The following is a 21931-nucleotide window of genomic DNA, read 5'->3' on the forward strand; positions in this document are numbered from 1 at the left end:
TGGATGATGCCTCTACCAATCTTCTTTTCACATTCACCTTTCCTTCACTTTCTTTTGCTATGTAAATGCTATGATTAATATTACCATCATTATAATATGACTTCCAAATTATAAATATACTAGTTATGCTATTCCATCTTTTCCCCTTTCTGGTTATTATTACCTGTGTAAAAAGCATCGCATATCTAAAATGGGAAGTCAGAGGGGTGGCTCTCAAGAGGGATATTCACTGAAGAGGAAAAAGAAAAAAGCAGAAAAAATTCAAAAAATATCTCAGTTTAATAAGAATCTAATTGTTATAGATGGTGTTAGTTTACTCAAGAAAATTTTCCCAAAAACAACTCACCCTAAAATGTAATGTGAAGGCAAATGAATGATAAACTTGAAGTGCCTTCATTCATATCAGTAAGAAAAAAAGAAAACTACTGTAAAATGTTATCAGAGTAAGCTAAACATTTTTACTTGCTATGAAAACTCATTGAAATGAAGTCAATGATGTCATAAGACATGCAAAAAAAATCTCCAAAACTTAAAAAAAAAAAGAAGCAAGGGGTAGATTCTGTGTTTCTAGCATTGTTAAGAAAGTAGAACCTTTTCTTTGAGGAATGTGAACACTCTGACTCAAGATAGGAAAAAAATAAATAAAAGGCAGTTTTCCAAGTGATCTCAGACTGAATGAAATTTCTCAGCATCCAAACTATTTGAGCATAATGTGAAGTAAGTAACACTAACAAAGTTATTTTCACTTCCTCAAACCTTCTTAATTCTTGGGTAATACAAACACCCCAGCAGGTAAAAGAATCTAATCTTATTATACATTTTTAATTTGCTTTTCAGAAGTATATTAATAGTATATGAATTTGCACGGTGTGAGTACACTAAGTGAACTTATAGACATTCAACCTGAAAACAGATTCCGGATGTTGTAGCCAGCATTAGGTTTGATTAAATCACTATGTTGATATTTAAACAAGACTCCATATAAGCATCACTTCCCTGGTGCCTCAGATGATAGATGATCTGCCTGCAATGAGGGAGATCTGGTTTCAATCCCTGGGTCAGAAAGATTCCCTGGAGAAGGAACTGGGTACCCAAGCCAGTATTCGTGCCTGGAGAGTTCCATGCACAGAGAAGCCTGGAGGGCTATAGTCCATGGAGTCACAAAGAGTCGGACACGACTGAGCGACTAACACTTTAATATTTTAAGCCGGCATGCAGACTGATAAAGTCAAGTACTCTTTTATGAATGCACTCAGTGTTAAAACTTAATAGTCAGTTGTACTCTCTCCAGTGCAATATGGTATAGCCTAGGTCAAGATGTCTGAACCTAAGAACTATGCTGGATAACTCTTTCCTTCAAAGCTCAGGGCTGACTGTGGATTGTATGTTTAGCAGCCTGCCTGTCCTGTACCCACTCAAGGCCACTAGCGTGCCTGAGTGTGGCAACCAATAATGTCTCCGAGAGCCATGGAAAATTGTCTCCTTTGGGACAAAAGTATCCTTAGTTGAGAATCATTTGGCTGGTTGGTTATAACTAGTTGGTTTAGGTTAAAAGTCGGGGCTCTACAATCTGACTTCCTGAGTTTGAATCCTAGTTCAACCCCTCTTTTTATAAAACTTTTACTTTATTTTTTGAAAATTTATTTATATATTTTTCTGGCTGCATGAAGTCTTAGTTTCGGCATGTGGGATCTAGTTCCTTAACCAAGGATTGAGCTCGGACCCCTTGCATTGGGAAAGGGCAGAGTCTCAGCCACTGGATCACCAGAGAAGTCCCCTAACTCAGCCTCTTACTGATTATGTGACTTTGGCAGTTACTTCACTTTTCTTGCCATCAGTTTCCTCATCTATACGGTGCTCATTCTAACAGTGTTGTGACCAAGTCTAAGCTGGTTCTGCTTCCCCCATGACAGGCCAATAAATCCAAGATAAGGTATTGAGTCAACTGGAAAGCCAGTTGATTAAGAAAGTGGCAGGCTAGTGCCTAAAATGACCATTTCCCAGGGCCTGGATGCCAGGTTCCTGTATAGATCAGAGATGGGGGAGCAGAGCAGGGAGGTGAGGAAACAAAGGAAAAGACCATATCATTCTTGCAAATATCTCCTACAATGACAAGTCTCAGGCAGGGAGATATGCTAGTTTCACTTCCTTACAGACCTTCACAGGTGAGCAGGGCCAGGCTGTCTCCCTGTGAGCCAAACAAATGCACCCTAGCCCAAAGGTCAGGCCAGACAGGGCTCCCTGAGGCAGGCCATTGTGTAGGCCTATAATAACAAAGCTCTGACAAACCTAGACAGCATATTAAAAAGCAGAGACATTACTTCGCTGACAAAGGTCCATGTAGTCAAAGCTATGGTTTTTCCAGTAGTCATATATGGATGTGAGAGTTGGACCAAAAAAAGGCTGACTGCCAAAAATTGATGCTTTTGAACTGTGGTGTTGGAGAAAACTCTTGAGAGTGCCTTGGACTGTAAGGAGATCCAACCAGTCCATCCAAAAGGAAATCAGTCCTGAATAGTCATTGGAAGGACTGATGTTGAAGCTGAAACTCCAATATTTTGGCCACCTGAAGTGAAGAACTGATTCATTGGGAAAGACTCTGATGCTGGGAAAGATTGAGGGCAGGAAGAGAAGGGGACGAGAGAGGATGAGATGGTTGGATGGCATCACAGACTCAATGGACATGGGTTTGGGTGGACTCCAGGAGTTGGTGATGGACAGGGAGGCCTGGCGTGCTGCAGTTCATGGGGTCGCAAAGAGTCAGACACAACTGAGTGACTGAACTGAACTGCACTGAACTGTTCATGGTTGGCTCATAGTTTCATTGAGTAGACAAGGCTGTGATCCGTGCGATCAGCTTGGTTAGTTTTCTGTGATTGTGGTTTTCATTCTGTCTGCCCTCTGATGGATAAGGATAAAAGGCTTATGGAAGCTTCTTGATGGGAGGGATTGGCTGTGGGGAAAACTGGGTCTTGCTCTTATGGGCAAGGCCATGCTCAGTAAATCTTTAATCCATTTTTCTGCTGATGGGTGGGGCTGTGTTCCTTCTCTCTAGGTTGACCTGAGGCCGAACTATGGTGTGGTAACAGTGACCTCCTCCAAAAAGGACTTATGCCAACACATCACACCTCCCAGGACTGCAGCAGTCAGTGTTCCTGACCCTCCAGCAGACCACTGTCGACACATGCCTCCATCAGAGACTCCTGAACACTCACAGGCAAGTCTGGTTCAGTCTCTTGTGAGGTCACTGCTCTCTGGTTCAGTCTCTTGTGAGGTCACTGCTCCTTTCTCCTGGGTCCTGGTGCACAAGGTTTTGTTTGTGCCCTCCAAGAGTCTCTGTTTCCCCAGTCCTGTGGAAGTTCTGTAATCAAATCCCACTGGCCTTCAAAGTCAAATTCCCTGGGGGTTCTCAGTCCTTTTGTCAGATCCCAGGTTGGGAAATCTGTTGTGGGCCCTAGAACTTTTGTAACCGTATGAGAACTTTTCAGTTTAATTGTTCTCCAATTTGTGGGTTGAACAGCTGAAGCTGAACAGTTCTGTGAAGACCTACAAGACCTTCTAGAACTAACACCAAAAAAAGATATCCCTTTCAGCATAGAGGACTGGAAAGCAAAAGTAGAAAGTCAAGAGATACCTGGAGTCACAGGCAAATTTGGCCTTGGATGACAAAATGAAGCAGGGCAAAGGCTAACAGAGTTTTGCTAAGAAAACACAGTGGTCATAGCAAACACCCTCTTCCAACAACACAAAAGGTGACTCTACACATGGACATTACCAGATGGTCAATACTGAAATCAGCTTGATATTCTTTGCAGCCAAAGATGGAGAAGCTCTATATAGTCAGCAAAAACAAGACCAAGAGCTGACTGTGGCTAAGATCATGAACTCTTTATTGTAAAATTCAGACTTAAATTGAAAAAAGTAGAAAACACTACTGGGCCATTCAGGTATGACCTAAGTCAAATCCTTTATACAGTGGAAATGACAAATAGATTCAAGGGATAGATATGAAAGACAGAGTGCCTGAAGAACTATGAATGGAGGTTTGTAACATCGTACAGTAGGCAGGAATCAAAGCCATCCCCAAGAAGAAGAAATGCAAAAAGGCAAAATAGTTGTCTGAGGAGGCCTTACAAACAGCTAAGAAAAGAAAAAAAGTGAAAGCCAAAGGAGAGATAAACCCATCTGAATGCAGATTTCCAAAGAATAGCAAGGAGAGACAAGAAAGCCTTCCTAAGTGAACAATGGAAAGAAATAGAGGAAAACAATAGAATGGAAAAGACTAGAGATCTCTTCAAGAAAAGGAGAGATACCAAGGGAAAAATTCATGTAAAAATGGACACAGTTAAGGACAGAAATGGCATGGGTCTGATGGAAGCAGAAGGTATTAAGAAAAGGTGGCAAGAATACACAGAATGACTGTACAAAAAAGATCTTAGTGACCCAGATATCCCTGATAGTGTAATCACTCACCTAGAGCCAGACATCCTGGAGGACAAAGTCAAGTGGGCATGTGGGATCTTGTTCCCCAAACAAGGATCAAACTCAGGCCCTCTGCCCTTGGAACAGAGTCTTAGCTACTGGACCACCTCCTTACATCTTTGGGGAGCCCCTGGTAGCTCAGACGGTAAGGAATCTGCCCACAGTGCAGGAGACCCAGGTTTGATCCCTGTGTTGGAAAGACCCCCTGGAGAAGGAAATGGCAACCCACTCCAGTATTCTTACCTGGAGAATCCCATGGACAGAGGAACCTAGCAGGCTATAGTCCATGGGGTCGCAAAGAGTTGGACACGACTGAGGAACTTCACTTTACATCTTTGGAACAGTACTATCTGACAGGCAGTAATGTCAGCCTATAGTCCTCAGTGGATGGTAAAGAACCCACCTGCAATGTGGGAGACCCAGGTTCGATCCCTTAGTCAGGAAGATCCCTTGGAGAAGGGAATGGCGACCCATTCCAGTATTCTTGCCTGAAAAATTCCAAGGACGAAGAAGCCTGGCGGGCTGCAGTTCATGGGATCACAAAGAGTCAGACACGACTGAGCAGCTAACACAGACACACACACTCAGCTCTTAGGCTGTGCCTCTTTTTTTTCAATTGACATGAATACAGAAGTGCTTCTCAGAAAGCAAGTCCAGACAGTACCTTCTCTTGAGTTTTCTTGTCCCTGTGCCAAGTTTTTATTCTCAATTGGCCCCGCTTCAAAAGCTCAAGGGGTATCTAACCCATTAGAACACGTGACCAAAACCTGCCTACAAATCTTCACTACTTTGGCCAGCCCCAGCAGCACCTAGAATACAGCTCATTCCTGAAGCTCTTTGAAGAGGAGGGCACGTTGCTGAGACTACGCAGGAACTGAGGCAGAGAAGCAAAGCACAGAGCAGGGCCATGAAGATTATCTTGGATCTCCTTTTGCTTCTGCTCATCATCATTTACTCCTACCTGGAATCCTTGGTGAAGGTTTTCATTCCCCGGAGAAGAAAATCTGTGGCTGGGGAGATTGTTCTCATTACAGGAGCCGGGCATGGAATAGGCAGGCAGACCGCCTATGAATTTGCAAAACGGAAAAGCAGACTGGTTCTGTGGGATATTAATAAGGTACTGGATTCATTTGCCCATCTTTTAAAGTTACCCGCCAGGGAAGGCCCATACAAGTGAGATGGCTGTTTACAAATTATTTGACTTCGCATTTGCTTATCTTTGTATTTTTCTTTTTCAAAGTGTGTTAACTACATTTCTTAGAGCTTTACTCTACACATGCATTAGGATGGTTTGATGTCCTGATATGCAGGTTTGATAACAGATTCAGGAGCCAGGCTACTTCCAAACTGTTTAAATTGAATAGTCACTTAATTTCTCCCAGCCTCAGTTTCCTTATCTCTGAAATGGGAATAACAGTTCACAAGATGGGCAAGAACAGGGGTTAACACACTACAGCCAGTGGGCCAAACTTGCTTCCAGAGCAGGCTGTTGAGCTAGGGATGTATTTTTTAAAGGGCTGTCAAGGCAAAACCCAGATAAAAAACAAAGAACATGTAACGGAACCTCTTGGTGCCCAACTCTCACATGCACAGAATCCTAATATATTTACTATCTGGCTCTTAACAGAAAGAAGGACTAAATAAATTCCTATTTAAGTGCTTAAAACAATGCCTGGCTATAGGAAATGTTAGTTATGTTTAAAACACTTCCATGAAGAGAGTCAGACTTTTTCCTGGGCATTTGTATTTTTGGGGGGGGTGGGTACTGATATTCGTAAACACTAAATTAACTACTCTAAACTGAAATCTTATATCATTTCCCCTAAACTTTTGCTCTGTTTTTATTTTTAAAATTTTTTTGCTGAGCCACATGGTGTGCAGAATTCTAGTTCCCCCACCAGGAACTGAACCCACGCCCCTTGCTTTGGAAGTACTGACTCTTAACCACTGGACCGCAAGGGTCCAGGGTCTCCTAAACTTTTGAATTCTGACTCGACCATGCAAATATTCACAGAAAAAACGCTTACAGAATTTTAGGATTGGAAAAAAATTATTCAGTGTTTTTTTTTGAGAGTGTTTCTATAAATCACAGTGAGATTTTAGTTGCCATATGTTAATGTTCTTTGCCAACATGTCTAATTGGCACCTATTTTCTTAAGACCTTCAGAAATGTCTTTTGAATTTAGAAAACTAGTTCTCTGGTTCTTTCTATTCAGTAAATAATAATACACACAAAAAATTGATATATTTTTATATAACAGATATGAGCACTTATAAATAAACTGATACACATAAAAGTTATTTGGCATCAGTTTGGTCCTTGAAGAGATTTCAATACACTTTCAAGAAAAGGACAAGAATTTATAAATTGAGAAAATGACTGCTTGCTGTTCTCAGGTGTTTATCAAAAAAATAAATAAATAAATAAGTATAAATTCATGAGAAGGGCTTCATGAAATTTAAACCCTGGATCTGTCCAGATGTATATTTGGGAGAAAGACCTGACATTTATTATGCATTTTTTAAATCCCAATGATAAGAAGTAAAAATGACTTCTTTAAGATTCTGTCTGAAGGATGGGTCACCTAGCCTCACAGCGTTTCTTTGAGTCCTTGCATTTTTATGGTTGAATATTTAAGATATTACATGATTCACTCTAAGGCTGTAAGTGTGACTCAGATCTCCTTTAACTATCAACTGTCTTTCTGTTATGCTAGCTTCTTTTGCCTTACACAACAAGTCATGTTAACGGTTTATTCACATTAAATCTGAACCATGACAAGTGAGTACACACCACATGCTGGAGGTGAAGCAAGCATTTTGCTTATGAAGACAAGACTTTACATCTCGCAGTTTTCTAGCTCAGCATCTGATGAAAACTTAGACTACTAATAGCTCTTGACTGACCTTGACTCTAGAGACAAAAGAGTGTCATCTTGTAATCTGCAACGAACAAGCTCCCAGCTAAAACCCAAATAGTGAGTCTCCTGACCTCCTTCTTTATACCTCTGAAACTCCTCAGAAATCTGTGAGGGACAATGACCTTGGATGAAGGATATACACTTTTTCCTTCCATACAAACCACTCAACTCTGCCTGTTATTATTGTTTCATATTATTAGGCATCCCTACTGGAAAAGGAAAACCACCCAACACTCACTGGGGGACAGCCCCAAATAACCAGCACACCATAAACATCCCAACATGCCCAAAGGGCTTTCGAGACATCCTGACTCTTCATCACAGAGAAGAGCTAACAAATTCTGAAAGGAAAAAAGGATAATTTTAAATAGTTTATCATCTTCTTTATGAAATTCAACAGATGTCAAAGCTTGAAAAGAATGCTAATTTTCCAGAAATGCAGGTTAAGAAGCATCAGCGTGACTTTATTTTAGGAAAGAGGTCTTTGAATTTAGGCTGAAAATGAGTTCCTCTGTCTCTATGTCCTGGAGTTACATGCAAAGCAGTTACATAGACGAGAATCCATCCAGTGGCCTTTGCCCATTTTCAGTCCAGGACACCTGAAGAATATAATCTTATGCCCCTGAGAGTAGTAGCATAGTCTCTCTATGAAAGGTTTGCTCAAATAAGGATCCTTCTTCCTCCTTCCCTTCTAGAGGATTAAAGCAGAATTGTCGAGAAAAGTCTGATGGGCAGAGGTATATAATTTAAAATTACCACTTGTTTAGAATTTATGCTTTACTATCTATTACATAATTGGTGCTCAACAAATATATGGTAAATATACAGTTGATTTTTCTTCTCTTCTCCATACTCAAGCATCTCCCTTCATGACACCACAAAGAGCAATATCTTTCAAGCATGTTCTTTAAGCTGTGAGAATACAACAAAACAAGGTGGAAACATGAGACTAATATGAGCCTTCCTTGGCAGAAAGCCAGGTTATGACCTCTGTGAATTAGTCAAGCAGCGTCTCTCATGAAATTTGCTCACAAACAAGGAGAAAATTCTATTTCAATTTTTTTTTTTTAAATTTTGACTGCACAGGCTTTTGCTGCAGCAAGCTTTCTCTAGTTTTGGCGGGGTTTCTCTACTTGTGACACATGGGCTTCATTGCTCCACAGCATGTGGGATCTTAGTTCCCCGACCAGGGATTAAATCTGCGTCCCCTGCATTGGAAGGCAGATTCTTAACCATGGGACCACCAGGGAAGTCCTCTGAATTTTAATCTTTGAAAAAATTTAATCTCAGCTATTTTCTACCTCCCTCTTGTCTACTCACTGACGTACACCTTTCAGAATTTGTTTCTTTTCCCAATTACAGCATGGTGTTGAGGAAACTGCAGCAGAATGCCAAAAACTAGGGGCCACTACACATGTGTTTGTGGTAGACTGCAGTAACAGAGAAGAGATTTACAGATCTGTAAACCAGGTGAGACTTCAGGGTGCAAATCTCTTCCCATGGGTTTATGTCCCTTTCCATGGAATATGAAAATGTTCTTTATGACAGCCTAATTTAAATTAGGTTTTTTTTTTTTTAAGCCTCTGCTAACTGAGGTAGCTGTGTTTACAAGGAAGGACATACACTTTTTCTTCCATGTGATCCACTCAACTCTGCCTATTATTATTGTTTCGTGTTACTGGTCAGTTTCATTCTGATCAAAAGTTCCATCAATAGTACAGAGTGAAAGAACAAAGATTTATCACCAGGGGAAAGGATCATGTTCTAGTCTTCCTTTTATCCTATCACCTTTACAGAAGTTCCTTTATTTGTTCCTTTAATTATTTCCTCTTTGGGATTTTATGGGAAAAAATAAATATTAAAGGGTGAAAATGTCTATCAACATGCCTGGTCCAAGCATGTTGATAGACATTTTCACCCTTTAATTTAATCCCTACAATAACTATAAACCTCATTTGACTGATGAGCAAATTGAGATTCAAAGAGGTGAAGTCATCCAGTTCTAATTTGCCATCTCTTTGCTCCTGCTGGCTGTCACTTTTGCATTTTGTAATTTTTGGCTATGGTCTGCTCATTTCCCTTGGCACTTTATCTGTGAGAATTTCTTGAGGCCTAAGTTATAGTTGGATTCCTCCAAACTACATTTTTGTTTGTTTAGACTATTCAGTAGCATTACTGACACAGGATGACTTTACTGTTTTGGGAATTTATTATTATTTAGTGGGAGCATGGATTTGGATTGTAAACTTCTATGATGATGGCCTATTGGCAACAAATTCTTGAATGATACATATTTTTTTCTTTCTTGACTCAGCATAGAATCAATAAATGCAATGAATCAATAAATGAAAAAAAAAAAAGGAGGTGAAGTCAGACAAAGGTCATGTAGCTAGTAGGTGGAGAAGCCAAGATTACCCAATTAGCACTTTAAAAATATTTGGTAAGAACTGATATGTCAGACCAAGGTCATGTAGCCAGTACACATGACCTAGGTGGTGAAACTAAGATTACTCAATTAGCAGTTTTTAAATGTTTGATTAGAACTGATGTATCAGTTAATCAACACAAACACTAATTTCACTTTAATGGTACATTTCAAAAAAAATCTATGATGTACTGGGTACTGAAATTTAGCTGTTAAAAAAAACAACAGTTTATCTCAGTTTTATGACAGTGTTCCCTTTGTAACCACCCTTTGAGCTAATGCTCTTCTCCCCTCAAATTCTGAACAATCTCATCAGATAGAATAAAGAATCTGATCCCTGGATGATATTAGTCCCAAAACTTTGCACTTCTATAATACATCCAATGAACTTTCTATTTCTATTCTATAATGTGCCCAATGACTGTTCTGTCTATTTCAAAAGGTAAAGAAAGAAGTTGGTGATGTAACCATCGTGGTGAATAACGCTGGGGCAATATACCCAGCTGACCTTCTTAGTACAAAGGATGAAGAAATCACCAAAACTTTCGAGGTCAACATCTTAGGACATTTTTGGGTGAGTGTGAGTCAGAAACATCCCTAGGTTGTGCATGTCTGACAACTTCTCTTAAGGTACATGAAATTCGTAACTGAGTTCACATCCTTCTGGATGAACAACTGCATATCTTTGCCTTAAAACAACAATCATCAAATACTGGTGTCTCTGACAGAAGGCCTCCTGGCATGCTGCAGTCCATGGGGTCACCAAGAGTCAGATACAATTTGGCAACTGAGTAACAATTGACTCAATGGCATAGGGTTCAAGGAAACACAACTCACCAGAATGTAGGCTAGTTAGTCTGTTTCATCCACCAGTACCTACACAAAGCCTGGCACGTACTAGGCCCTTAAAAAGAATATTGGGTTGGCCAAAATGTTCATACTGGTTTTGCCAGCTGATGGCAAGTCTGAATGAACTTTCTGGCCAACCGGATATTTGTGGCGCTTTTCTAAGGATAGGGCTTCCCTGGTAGCTTAAACAGTAAAGAATCTGCCTGCAATGCAGGAGACCCGGGTTCGATCCCTGGATTGGAAAGATCCCCTGGAGAAGGAAATGACAACCCACTCCAATATTCTAGCCTGGAGAATCCCATGGACGGAAGAGCCTGGCAAGCTGCAATCCACGGGATCGCAAAGAACTGGACACGCCTGAGCGACTAACACTTGTTTGTTTTGTTTGCTAAGGATGGTCAGTGTGTGTCTTTTTGGTGCTTTAGAGAAAATACATATTGTGTGTATTCCCTTGCGACGTTATGTCATGGAATTGTAGAATAGAAAGGACAAAGAGCTCCCTACTTGGATTGTATAGGAGTTGGAGACTATTTTGAATGGGAATCTGGAACAAGGTCCACATCAGATTGAAGCTTAGAGATACGGCTCTACAGACCTCTTAAAATTGGTTGGTTTTGTGAGAGACGGAAATGTGCCTTTGTAGAGAACATTTATATGAATTAATCTTCCAGTGCCTCGGTGTTAGTGGGGAATCTAGGAAAGAGCAGGATTCCAGGAGAGAGAAGAAAAAAAGAGATATGTTTCCTCATTTTCCCAAACCTTTTACATATGCTAATGAGAATGAATTATTATTTCCACTGAACTACAAAGAGACTCCATGCAATCGCTCTCTATAGCTGCACTACAAAACTCAGTGAACTAAAGCAAGAATAAATGTTTACTTTCCTCTCACAGTTTCTGTGGGTCAGGAATTTGGGGGTGCCGTGGTTTAGCAGTTCTGGCTCTATGAATTTGCATAGCGTCTACAGGGTGAACCTATAAAATTCTCATAAAATATTATTGATATTTCTCATAAAACATAAAGCTTTTTGAAGGTAAAGAAAGACTTTTTGTTTCCTATGGCATCAATATATGATGCACAATATTACAAATAGGAGATCCTAAACCTAATCATGTTGCCTAATGACTGTGGGTCAGTACAGGACTCAACTTTTTCTACTGAAACTGATACAGGGTTTTAACTCTTCTTGTTAGAAACCTAAAGTCCCAAACCAAAGAAATCACAAGATATAAGATTACCATCTGGAATTTTTTCAGTTCTGAAAACTCTTGAGTTTTTCCCTTAATAACATTGTTGGATCCATAAAAGAGAGTTTATGGATTCCCTCTGAAGGGAAGGAAAAGGATATTAGGATGAGTTTTTGGCATGTGGTACATGATACACAGCACTCAGTGTCCGCTTAAACCAATCATTCCAATCATTTTTCATTTCTATCACTGATAGAGAAGTACTCATGGAATCTTGGCACATATTTCATTTCATTGTAAAAGTTGTCTCAAAAGACATTTTGTCTTAAAAATAAAACCACCATGGTAACAACAACCCTATATGCAAGGCAGCAAAAGAGACACAGATGCAAAGAACAGATCAAAGAGCTGTGGATTTGATCCCTGCGCTGGAAAGATCCCCTGGAGAAGGGCGTGGCAACCTCTTACAAGTTTAAAAATATGTGATACTTCATATATATATGAAGTGGGAGAAGGTGAGAGTGGGATGATTTGAGAGAATAGCCTTTTCCATATTACCACATGGAAAATAGATGGCCAGTGCAAGTTCGATTCATGAATCAGAGCCACTCAAAACTGGTGCCTTGGAGCCACCCAGAGGGATGGGATGGGGAGGGAGGTGGAAGGGAGATTCAGGATGAGGGGATACATGTGCACCTGTGGCTGATTCATGTCGATATATGGCAAAAACCTTCACAGTTTTGTAAGGTAATTATCCTCCAATTAAACTAAATTAATTAATTAAAAAAATAAAACTACCTAGTTGGGAAATCTGACACCTGTGTCATTGTTACTTCTCTCTCTGCAATGATTCTGAAGATCACAAAAGCACTTCTTCCATCGATGATAAGGAGAAACCATGGCCACATTGTCACAGTAGCTTCAGTGTGCGGTCACGGAGTGATTCCTTATCTTATTCCATATTGGTAAGTATTACTTTCTAGCAGTGTTATATATTTTTACACTTGGAAGCATCTGCATGCATCCATGCTAAGTCGCTTCAGTCCTGTCCAACTCTTTGAGACCCCATGGACTGTAGCCCACCAGGTTCCTCTATCCATGGTATTCTCCAGGCAAGAATATTGAAGTGGGTTGCCATGCCCTCCTCCAGGAGATCTTCCCAACCCAAGGATCGAACCGGCCGCTCTTTCATCTCCTGCATTGAAAAGCAGGTTCTTTATCACTAGTGCTACCTGAGAAGCCCCTTTAGGTGTTTATTAGACCTCAGATTCCAATCTGCCTAACAGGTCATCTATTTCATTTTTTAATTCTTTTCAGAGAGCTAGAATTATGTTTTATTCATTTTTGAATCTTCTTACAACAAAAAAATCAAATGTCTTGCAAAAAATAAAAACTAAAGAAATCTCGTAGCAGGTAATTTGGATTTATAGAATATATATAGTAATTTGGAATAAACTCTTAAAAATGACTTCTCCTAAAATAATGAAATTCATCATCTTTTAAAATATTTTTAAATTTCTGAAAACTTCTCTGCACAGCAATGAAAAAAAACAGTATTGCCAAGCATGTTTCCATTGTATCTTGGAATGAGTAGATGTCCATAAGAGAAATAAGGAATTCGCAGGCTAAGAAGCAAAACATACAGATAAGTCCAAATGAACATAAGTCTGTGCAATGGCCCTTATGCCCAAGAAAAGCTAAACAGAGTGGCCACTGGAACAAAACATTTTCCAGTGTGCTTGTGTCATGAGAGACTGCGTGTGTGTGTGAGAGAGAGGCGGAGAAAGAGAGAGTAAAATTGAGAGAAAGCCTCTACCATATTGAAAGGTGCAGATAGCATAGTCCATGCTCTACCAAGGACACGGGTTTCCCTAGTGGCTCAGTGGTTAAAATCTACCTGCCAATGTAGGAGACGAGGGTCCGATCCTGGGTTGGGAAGACCCCCTGGAGAAGAAAATGGCAACCCACTGCAATATGCTAGTCTGGAAAATCTCATGGACAGAGGAGCCTGGCAGACTACAGTCCATGGGGGTCACAAAGACTTGGACACAACTTAGCAACTAAACAACAACAAAACAAACAACTGGGACATAAAAATCCTAAGGATTCACTCTTTGCAAAAAATCTTTTCTTTGTACCTCCTTCAATGGCATCTCATTACCTTTTTCCAGCCTTATATCAACCTCATAGAAAAATTTAACTTGTTAACATGTTTATCAGTGGCTGGGGATGAATAGGTAGATAGTTGGTTTATTGTTTACCTGAACATCCATGTTCCAGGTTGAATTTAGTCACGAATCAAATTATTTCTAATGCTGAAAATAGTCACAGATGTAGTTGAGTTTCACTGTAGGTTAAGGTGTCCAAGCACATACAAATGTTTATTTCAAACTGCCTCTACCATCGTGAAACACAGATCAGAATTTCACAGATTAAACATGCAAAATTATTTTAATGTTTAGAAGTGTGGAAACCCAATGGAGTAATAGTTTTCCTCTTTTCTTTTCCTTTAAGAAAGCAGTCAGCCTTTAATTTTATTGTTCTTATTGTCATCTGGGTCAAAAATACAATTAACATTACATAGCTCCTTATAGATAATAAAGTTATTATGCATATTGCTTTTAAGTAATAGAGTTATTATGCAGTTTAATCCTCAAGACAGTCATGTATTTTATTACCAGCATTTTTAAGATCAGAAACTCAAAGGAAAAAGACAAGGTGATATGTTGAAGGTCGCATACCAAAAGTCTTTTTACTCCAGATGTTCACAATGAAATTAAGAAGCCAGAGTGAACCTACATTTCAAGAGAGAAACCGCTGAGAAAGTTGATATGCATAGAGTCCCACAGAAACTTGTTAATAGAAATATTAGTTATGTAATTTTTCTAAACATGTTCTTCTTGATTCATATTTTTCAAAATAGCAGTAAAAACTAATTAGAAAAAAAAGTTTAAAGATTGCATGGAAAGCTACATGTAGGGCAGAAAAGTGAGCAGTAATGAAGTTGAAGTTTTATTAGAATTTGTTCTATTGTTATCACTGCTACAGTCACAATTCAGTGAAACCAGATATGAAAATAGATGACCAAGTGGAAGATTTAGGGGTTTGGCTTTTATTAGTTCTCAAGCAAAATCAACATTTTCTCCTTACAGAGAGTTGAAGAATGTGTTTCACTTTTCCTTAGCTAACAGGGATGGATAATTCTCTTACAGTTCCAGCAAATTTGCTGCTGTTGGTTTCCACCGAGCCCTGACATCAGAACTTGAAGCCTTGGGAAAAACTGGTATCAAAACTTCATGTCTCTGCCCAGTTTTTGTGAATACCGGGTTCACCAAAAACCCAAGTACAAGGTGAGGCCAAGATCAAGTTAGGATAGAAATATAGCATGAGAAATTAGTATGAAAATTACATGAGAAATTAGTAAGAAAATTACATGAGCAATTACTATGAAAATTACATGAGCAATTACTATGAAAACTACATGAGAAATTCATATAAAATTACATGACAAATTCCTATGAAAATTACATGGGAAATTCCTATGAAAATTACATGGGAAATTTGTAGGTGGGTCAACTGAGAAAATAGGTGGAAAAAATGGAAAAGGAAAAACATTTTTTTCTTGTTAATGTTACTGTGCTGCCTTTATGTTTTCACTTTGAAATTAGATGAACGAAGGGGAAAATGCTTTAGGGGCTAGCAGGAGAGATCAGCTGCCAATGAATCCAGGCAATGGGTATTTTTTTTTTCAACATTCAACATTATCACTTTTTATTTTTTTAAGTTGGAGGATAATTGCTTTACAATGTTGTGCTGGTTTCTGCCACACAACAACCCAAATCAGTCAACCCAAATATATATAGAGGCTTCCCCGGTGGTTCAGCAGTAAAGAAAGCACCTGCAATACAGGAGATGCAGGCGACGTGGGTTCAGTCCCTGAGTTGGGAAGGTCCCCTGGAAGAGAGGAATTGGCATCCTACTCCAGTGTTCTTGCCTGGAAAGCTCATGGGCAGAGGAGCCATGGGGTCGCAGAGTCAGACACCACTGAAGTAACTCAGTGCCCATGATATCCACACCCCCCCCATGAACCTCTCTCCCCTGCATCGCACCCACGCCCCCCACCCTGCCCCATCCCCCGCCCCAGGTCATCACAGAATGCTGGGCAGGCCTCCCTGTGTTGTATTGTAACTTTCCACTAGTTAACCTGTTTTACACATGACAGAGTATATATTCTGATGCTACTTTCTCAATTTGTCCTACCCTTTCCTTCCCCCACTGTGTCCACTCATCCAGCAATGGGTGTTTATTCATGTCCAGGACAAAGATTCAACACCCACGCAGGCGCTCAGAGGGAGTGAGAATGGGGGTGGGCAGGATGGAGAGGTGCCTTCTCTTGGAACCACACCCCCAACATGAATGATCCCTAACATTCCCTTCTCCCCTTCGTGGTTGATCTTCCTCAAATAGAGTGTGGAAAAGCACAAGAATCTGCCTCATTTCCACCATCTTCCTCCCAGCACCAACCACAGGGCTGGCAAAAAGTCCTCCAGCATTTTCCAAACTTGCCTGATCCTAAGAATCATCACCTGTGCTTATATAAAAAGTAAATGTTCTTAGCCTCTCCCTTAGAAATTCTGACTCAGGAAACTGGAACTAGTTCTATGAATAATGCATTTTGCTTTGTTTTGCTTCGTTTACCACCATATCAGGTAACTCTGGAGACAGGCTTGGAAAACATTGACATAGTAAATATAACCGCATGCATTTGGTCACGGTTACCACCCTGTCTTCCTTTAAAATGTAAACATTTCCAGGAGCAGCAATACCCTGAGTTTCTAATCCCTTGAAAGTGATAGTATTATTTGCTCAGTCATGTCTGACTCTTTGTGACCCCATGGACTATAGCCCACCATGCTCTTCTGTTCATGGAATTCTCCAGGCAAGAATGTTGGAGTGGGTAGCCATTTCCTTCTCCAGGGAATCGTGACCCAGGGATCAAACCCGCATCTTCTGCATTGCAGGCAGATTCTTCACTGAGCCATAAGGAAAACCCTCAAAATGATCAAGGTGAATTTCTGCAAATATATACTTTGTCTGTGGTAAGGGAGGATCTCAGATCTTAAGAGAGGAGAAATTGGCCCTGAAATAAGAGGGAAAAAAGCAGAAAGATGAGGATAAGGACCCTAAAATTAATACACCTGCTTCACAAATTTGCCTCAATTCCAGTATACATTCTGCTACAAGTTATATATATTAAGCAACAAAATATATTAAGCTTGCTAATGTGAAGTCAGTTTATTACTGGAAGGGAATTAGTCCTAAATATAGTCATTCAAAAGAGTTAACAGGGCTTCCCAGGTGGCTCAGATGCTGAAGAACCCACCTGCCAATGCAGGAGACACAGGTTCAATCCCTGAGTCAGGAAGATCCCCTGGAGGAGAAAATGGCAACCCACTCCAGTATTCTTGCCTGGATAATCCCATGGACAGAGGAGCCTGCTGGGCTACAGTCCATAGGGTCACAAAGAATTGAACACAACTGAAGTGCCTTAGCGTGCACGCTCACAACGGAGTTAACAAATTCCCTTTTAAGCTCAGTCTCATTAGAGTCAGATACAACTGAGCATGTACAAGCCACATGCCAGATTTGAAGCTACTGACTCTGAAACCCTAAACCTGCTGTGTCATCTCTGGAGCTGAGCCAGTCCCTGGCAGTTGAACCATTAACTGAGTTAGAACACAGGCACTTAACAAGTACTCAACACTGTATATTAGTAAACACCACAATATAATTGGGACTCTGGGCTCATTTTTCTTAAATAGGAAACTGGGCCCAATAAAAACCCTCTTAGTAAGCATTCAGGCGCAGTGTGCGCCCAAAGGACCAGGTGTTCGGGTGGAGAAGGCAAAATAGATGAGAAGAGTGAGGCTAGTGCAACCTTGGGGACTGTCCTGGTGGTTATGACTCCAAGCTCCCAATGCAGGGAGCATGGGTTCAATCCCTGCTGGGGGAATTAAGACCCTGAATGCTACATGGTACAGCCAACAAACAAACTAAAATAATGTGACCTCAGGTGTGTGCCTTCCTAGGGTGACCCTAAGGGCTGACCCAGGCAATGCTGAAAATTTGGCTCTAGTCCCACCCAGACTCCCTGATTCTGAATTTCCTTGGCAAAGGCTGACATGTCCATATACTGTCAGGCTTGGCTTAGAGATGGAGTTGATAGAATCAGGTAGGAGAAATCAGGGAGGAAAGAGGCAGCACCCTATACTTCTCAAGAACTCATGTGTACAGTCTTGAGTATAAGAAAGGTCACACCCCTCCAGTTGTAACATAATACTCCCCACACACACCTTGAACTCTCATTAAACTGTAGTACAGGCAAGTCAGTACAAAACAGTCCAGCTTTGTGGGACACCTCCACAAGAAAGCAAATGTACTTAGCTTGAATTTCTTTTCCTGTAGCTAACAAGCCCTGAAGAAAGATGCCAAATGTTTTCTTTCTGGCGTATGGTCAATTCTACCCATTTAGGCTTCCTTGCCTCCTCTCCTCCTCTTCTATCTAATTCCTCTCCACTGTTTTGATGTTTTGACTGAGTGAGCCATGAAACACAGAATGGGATGTGAAAGTAGAAGATTGTGATGATGAGACATCATGACTTGGGGGAGGGGAGGCAGGTGGCATTTGTGCAGTGAATTCTGGAAACTTTTAAATCCTAACTGGTGAAGAGATCGTTTTCCTGCCTTCATTAATTATAAAAAAACAACAAAAAGAATCCAACTTTTTTTTTTAAATCACAGAATATGGCCTGTGTTGGAGACAGATGAAGTTGTAAGAAGCTTGATAGATGGAATACTTACCAATAAGAAAATGATTTTTGTTCCATCCTATATCAATTTCTCCTTAACAATAGAGAGGTAAGTACAACACAAGACACCTAAAATACTAAAACACTGATAGAGCTGTCATCATGGAGAGCCTTTCAGGTGTGACAGTTGCCATGGAAACTCTCCATGCCTGGGGAAAACAGTTAAGTTGCCCCTGTTGTTACCTTACCCAGTCTATAAAAAGAGGATGAATCATTTTCTCTACTACATCCACTGTCTCCACCCAGTCTTTGCCAGAGACAAGGAAAGACAGTTTAAAGAGAATGCAATATGGTGAACTAGCTAAAAATAAAGAAGTCTGCTGGGGTTTTGATTAAGACTGCATTGAATCTATAGATCAACGGGGGGAGAATGAACATATTAACATTATTGAGTCTTCAAACCCAAGAGCACAAAGAACACAAATATATCTCTTCTTTTTATTTTTTCATCTTTTTTAATATGTGTACATATTGAAACTACAGCATCATGTAGTGTTCAGTGTACAAGCCTTATGCAGTTTTTGTAAGTTTTACCCCAAAGTATTTCAAATCTTTGATGCTATTGCAAATGACATGTTAAAAGATCTCTATTTTCCATTATTTGTTGCTAGCATGTGTTTGATTTTTGTATTTTGATCTGTATTTAGCAACCTTGTTGTACTCACTTTTAGTAGCTTTTTTGTAGATTCTAACAGATACTTTTACATAGGTGATCATGTTGTCTGCAAATCAAGACACTTTGACTTCTTTTTTTCCCAATCTCTATGTTTTTTATTTCTTGCCTTATCACACTGGCTAGTACCTCCTATTGCAATGTCAGAGCAGACTGATGAAATCACACATCCAAGTGTTGTCTCTGATCTTAGGAGGAAAGTAGTCACAATTTCACAATTCAGAATGATATCAGCTGTAGATTTTTTTTATTTGCTCTTTATCAGGTTGAAGAAGTTCCCTTCTATTATTATTTTGATGAGAGTCTTCATCAAGAGTAGATGTGAATTTTGTCGAAAGTTTTACTGAATATATTTAGAGGATCGTTGGTCTTTCCATTTTGGTTTGCTAACATAATGAATTACACTGAGTCGTTCTAAAGATTAAACTAACCCCACTCTGTAATGTCTTTGAATTTGGGGTCAGCATAATACTTACCTCATAAACTGATTTGGAAAGTATTCTCTCCTCTACTCCTTTCAGGAATAGCTTGCGTGGAATGGTACTATTTCTTTCTTAAACATTGTATAGAATTCCCAATGAAGTCTTCTGAGTCGGTTGCTTAACCTCTTAGTCAAACAAGAAGTTCCTCAAAGGCAGTCACTGCTTTTCAAGTACCATATTATAGATATGCAGTAAAAACTCAAGAAGTGGAGAAACTCATTAAATGGGGATTCTGGTGCCGTTGCTCTGTGAACTCCTAACATCAGGATTCACTGACATTTACAAATATAAGCCCAGACCTTCATATTTCGGTCTTTACTCACATAATATTTTAAGCAAGAGTTTATTAATATAAGAAGGTGAGAAGAGTGGTATATATCAGTGCTTTCTTTATATTTGCTTAATATTTGAACTGGGAGTATTAAAAGACACACACACACACAAAGAGAGAGGTAGATAAAGAAAGAAAGGAAGAACAGAAAAAAAATTAAATGCAATCCAGACAACTCTCAGGTTATTTTAACTGACAACAAAAATGAACTCTGATGTCCAAGATTTTAAACTGAAAAACGTTCATCTTTTCTTTCATACAGATTTCTTCCTGAACGTGCCTTGGCAGCCATAAATCATGTACAGGATATTCAATTTGAAGCAGTGATTGGCCACAAAATCAAAATGAAATGAATAAATGAGCTCCAGGCTGAGATGTATGCACCTTAATGATGTGGAACTAAATTTAGAGTCAATGCTTCAAAGCTCTATTTCACATTTTTCAATGCTGTTAATATTAAAAAAAAAAAACATTGGTTTGGCATTAGCAGTGGTCGAATGAACAAGACTAATCACCTGTCTTTCTATTTCTCAAGATTATGCATGCAGTTTTAATAGATCCATTTTTCATTCTATGCCTCTTAAAAACTTGTATGCTTACGTAAACATACTTAAGAGGTCATTTTCCTTTAAGAGATTTCATTTCTTTTCTTTTCATTTAAAGGTGGACAAAGCTACCTCCCTGAGAGTAAATACAAAAAGAACTTATTTACACAGGGACGTTTAAAGACTGTTCTTAAAGTAAATCTGTAGCCTGGCCGCAGAATATCAGCAAATACACAGTGTGAGCTAGCAATTAGAGACCAAGTTTAAGCAGATGGCTGTACTCTAAAAAAGAGACAGATTACACCTATGCAAGTCAACATTTGCAAGCTTTCTCTAGCTTCTCCCTTTTTCGTCAGCCCATAACAGTGCTTTCTTACCTTATTCTGTTCCTGATATAGATTTGATATCCAAGAGTGTGCCCTCCACACTTTCTGCCCTTTTCACTTTCTGCCTTAAAATACTGTGACATTACAAAAAGTGACCCTCTCTTGAATCTCAGGGTATCTGAAATTTTAACCCCATGGTAACCTCTTTCTTTGTAGTTTACGCTTTCACATATCATTGGTACCAGAGATGTTTAGACAGCTTTGAGCTTCAAAAATGAAAGCTAATGCAGGGATGCTAGGCCGGCTACTTAATACGGTACTGTGGATCTGAGAGATGGAAGGGAAAATAGAGTTGTTGTTGTTGTTGTTTGTAAAATAGAAAAAAAAAATCTGACTTCAAGTACATCAAGAATAATCTAGTTTTCTCTGTTTTTCACTAATGCTATATAGACTGCTTTGGCTTATACTATCCTCCTGTTTTATCCTAAGTGAAAGCAAATGATTAAACAAAAAATCATTAATAAAAACAATATTTTAAAAACAAAGGATAAATATGTTGCTGTGCTTTTAAAAAATAACCTCTTGCAGTTATAAAATTAAGAGTTTTGATCTCTAAGCTCTGAGCCTCTGAGCATCTTTCAGGAAGCGAGGACCTGGGTATTATCAAGCAGACAGAGTTTGCAGATGTAGAGAGGGATCAGAGGTTCTCCCGTCTCCAGCTTCTTTGACTGTCAGGAGGCTTATACACTGAAACTTACTGAGTCCTTTGTATGTGAGGCACTGCACAGAGTACCATTGTTTTGAGACATTTTTTCTTGTTCAGTTCAGTCGCTCAGTCGT

At 39.6% G+C, this 21931-nt stretch overlaps 1 protein-coding gene across 1 annotated transcript; it reads left to right on the forward strand.

The window, feature by feature from the left end:
- The first annotated feature begins 5278 nt into the window (after window positions 1-5278).
- Window positions 5279-21636, forward strand: HSD17B13 (hydroxysteroid 17-beta dehydrogenase 13). The gene is made up of 7 exons (XM_020871055.2): window positions 5279-5599; window positions 8766-8873; window positions 10271-10402; window positions 12724-12830; window positions 15078-15215; window positions 18667-18783; window positions 20483-21636. Exons 1-7 carry the CDS (start codon window positions 5390-5392, stop codon window positions 20571-20573), a joined length of 903 nt encoding a protein of 300 aa, XP_020726714.2. The 5' UTR covers window positions 5279-5389; the 3' UTR covers window positions 20574-21636.
- The last annotated feature ends 295 nt before the right edge of the window (window positions 21637-21931 follow it).

The sequence above is a fragment of the Odocoileus virginianus genome, chromosome 29 (genome assembly GCF_023699985.2).
Source record: "Odocoileus virginianus isolate 20LAN1187 ecotype Illinois chromosome 29, Ovbor_1.2, whole genome shotgun sequence".
Lineage (NCBI taxonomy): Eukaryota > Metazoa > Chordata > Mammalia > Artiodactyla > Cervidae > Odocoileus > Odocoileus virginianus.

Bases quoted from the DNA above. Each gene is read 5' to 3' on its own strand.
- HSD17B13 (XM_020871055.2), top strand. From the start codon at position 5,390: ATGAAGATTATCTTGGATCTCCTTTTGCTTCTGCTCATCATCATTTAC. The intron at 12,831-15,077 runs GTAAGTATTACT...ATTCTCTTACAG, and splicing joins CCTTATCTTATTCCATATTG to TTCCAGCAAATTTGCTGCTG. The intron at 18,784-20,482 runs GTAAGTACAACA...TCTTTCATACAG, and splicing joins TTCTCCTTAACAATAGAGAG to ATTTCTTCCTGAACGTGCCT.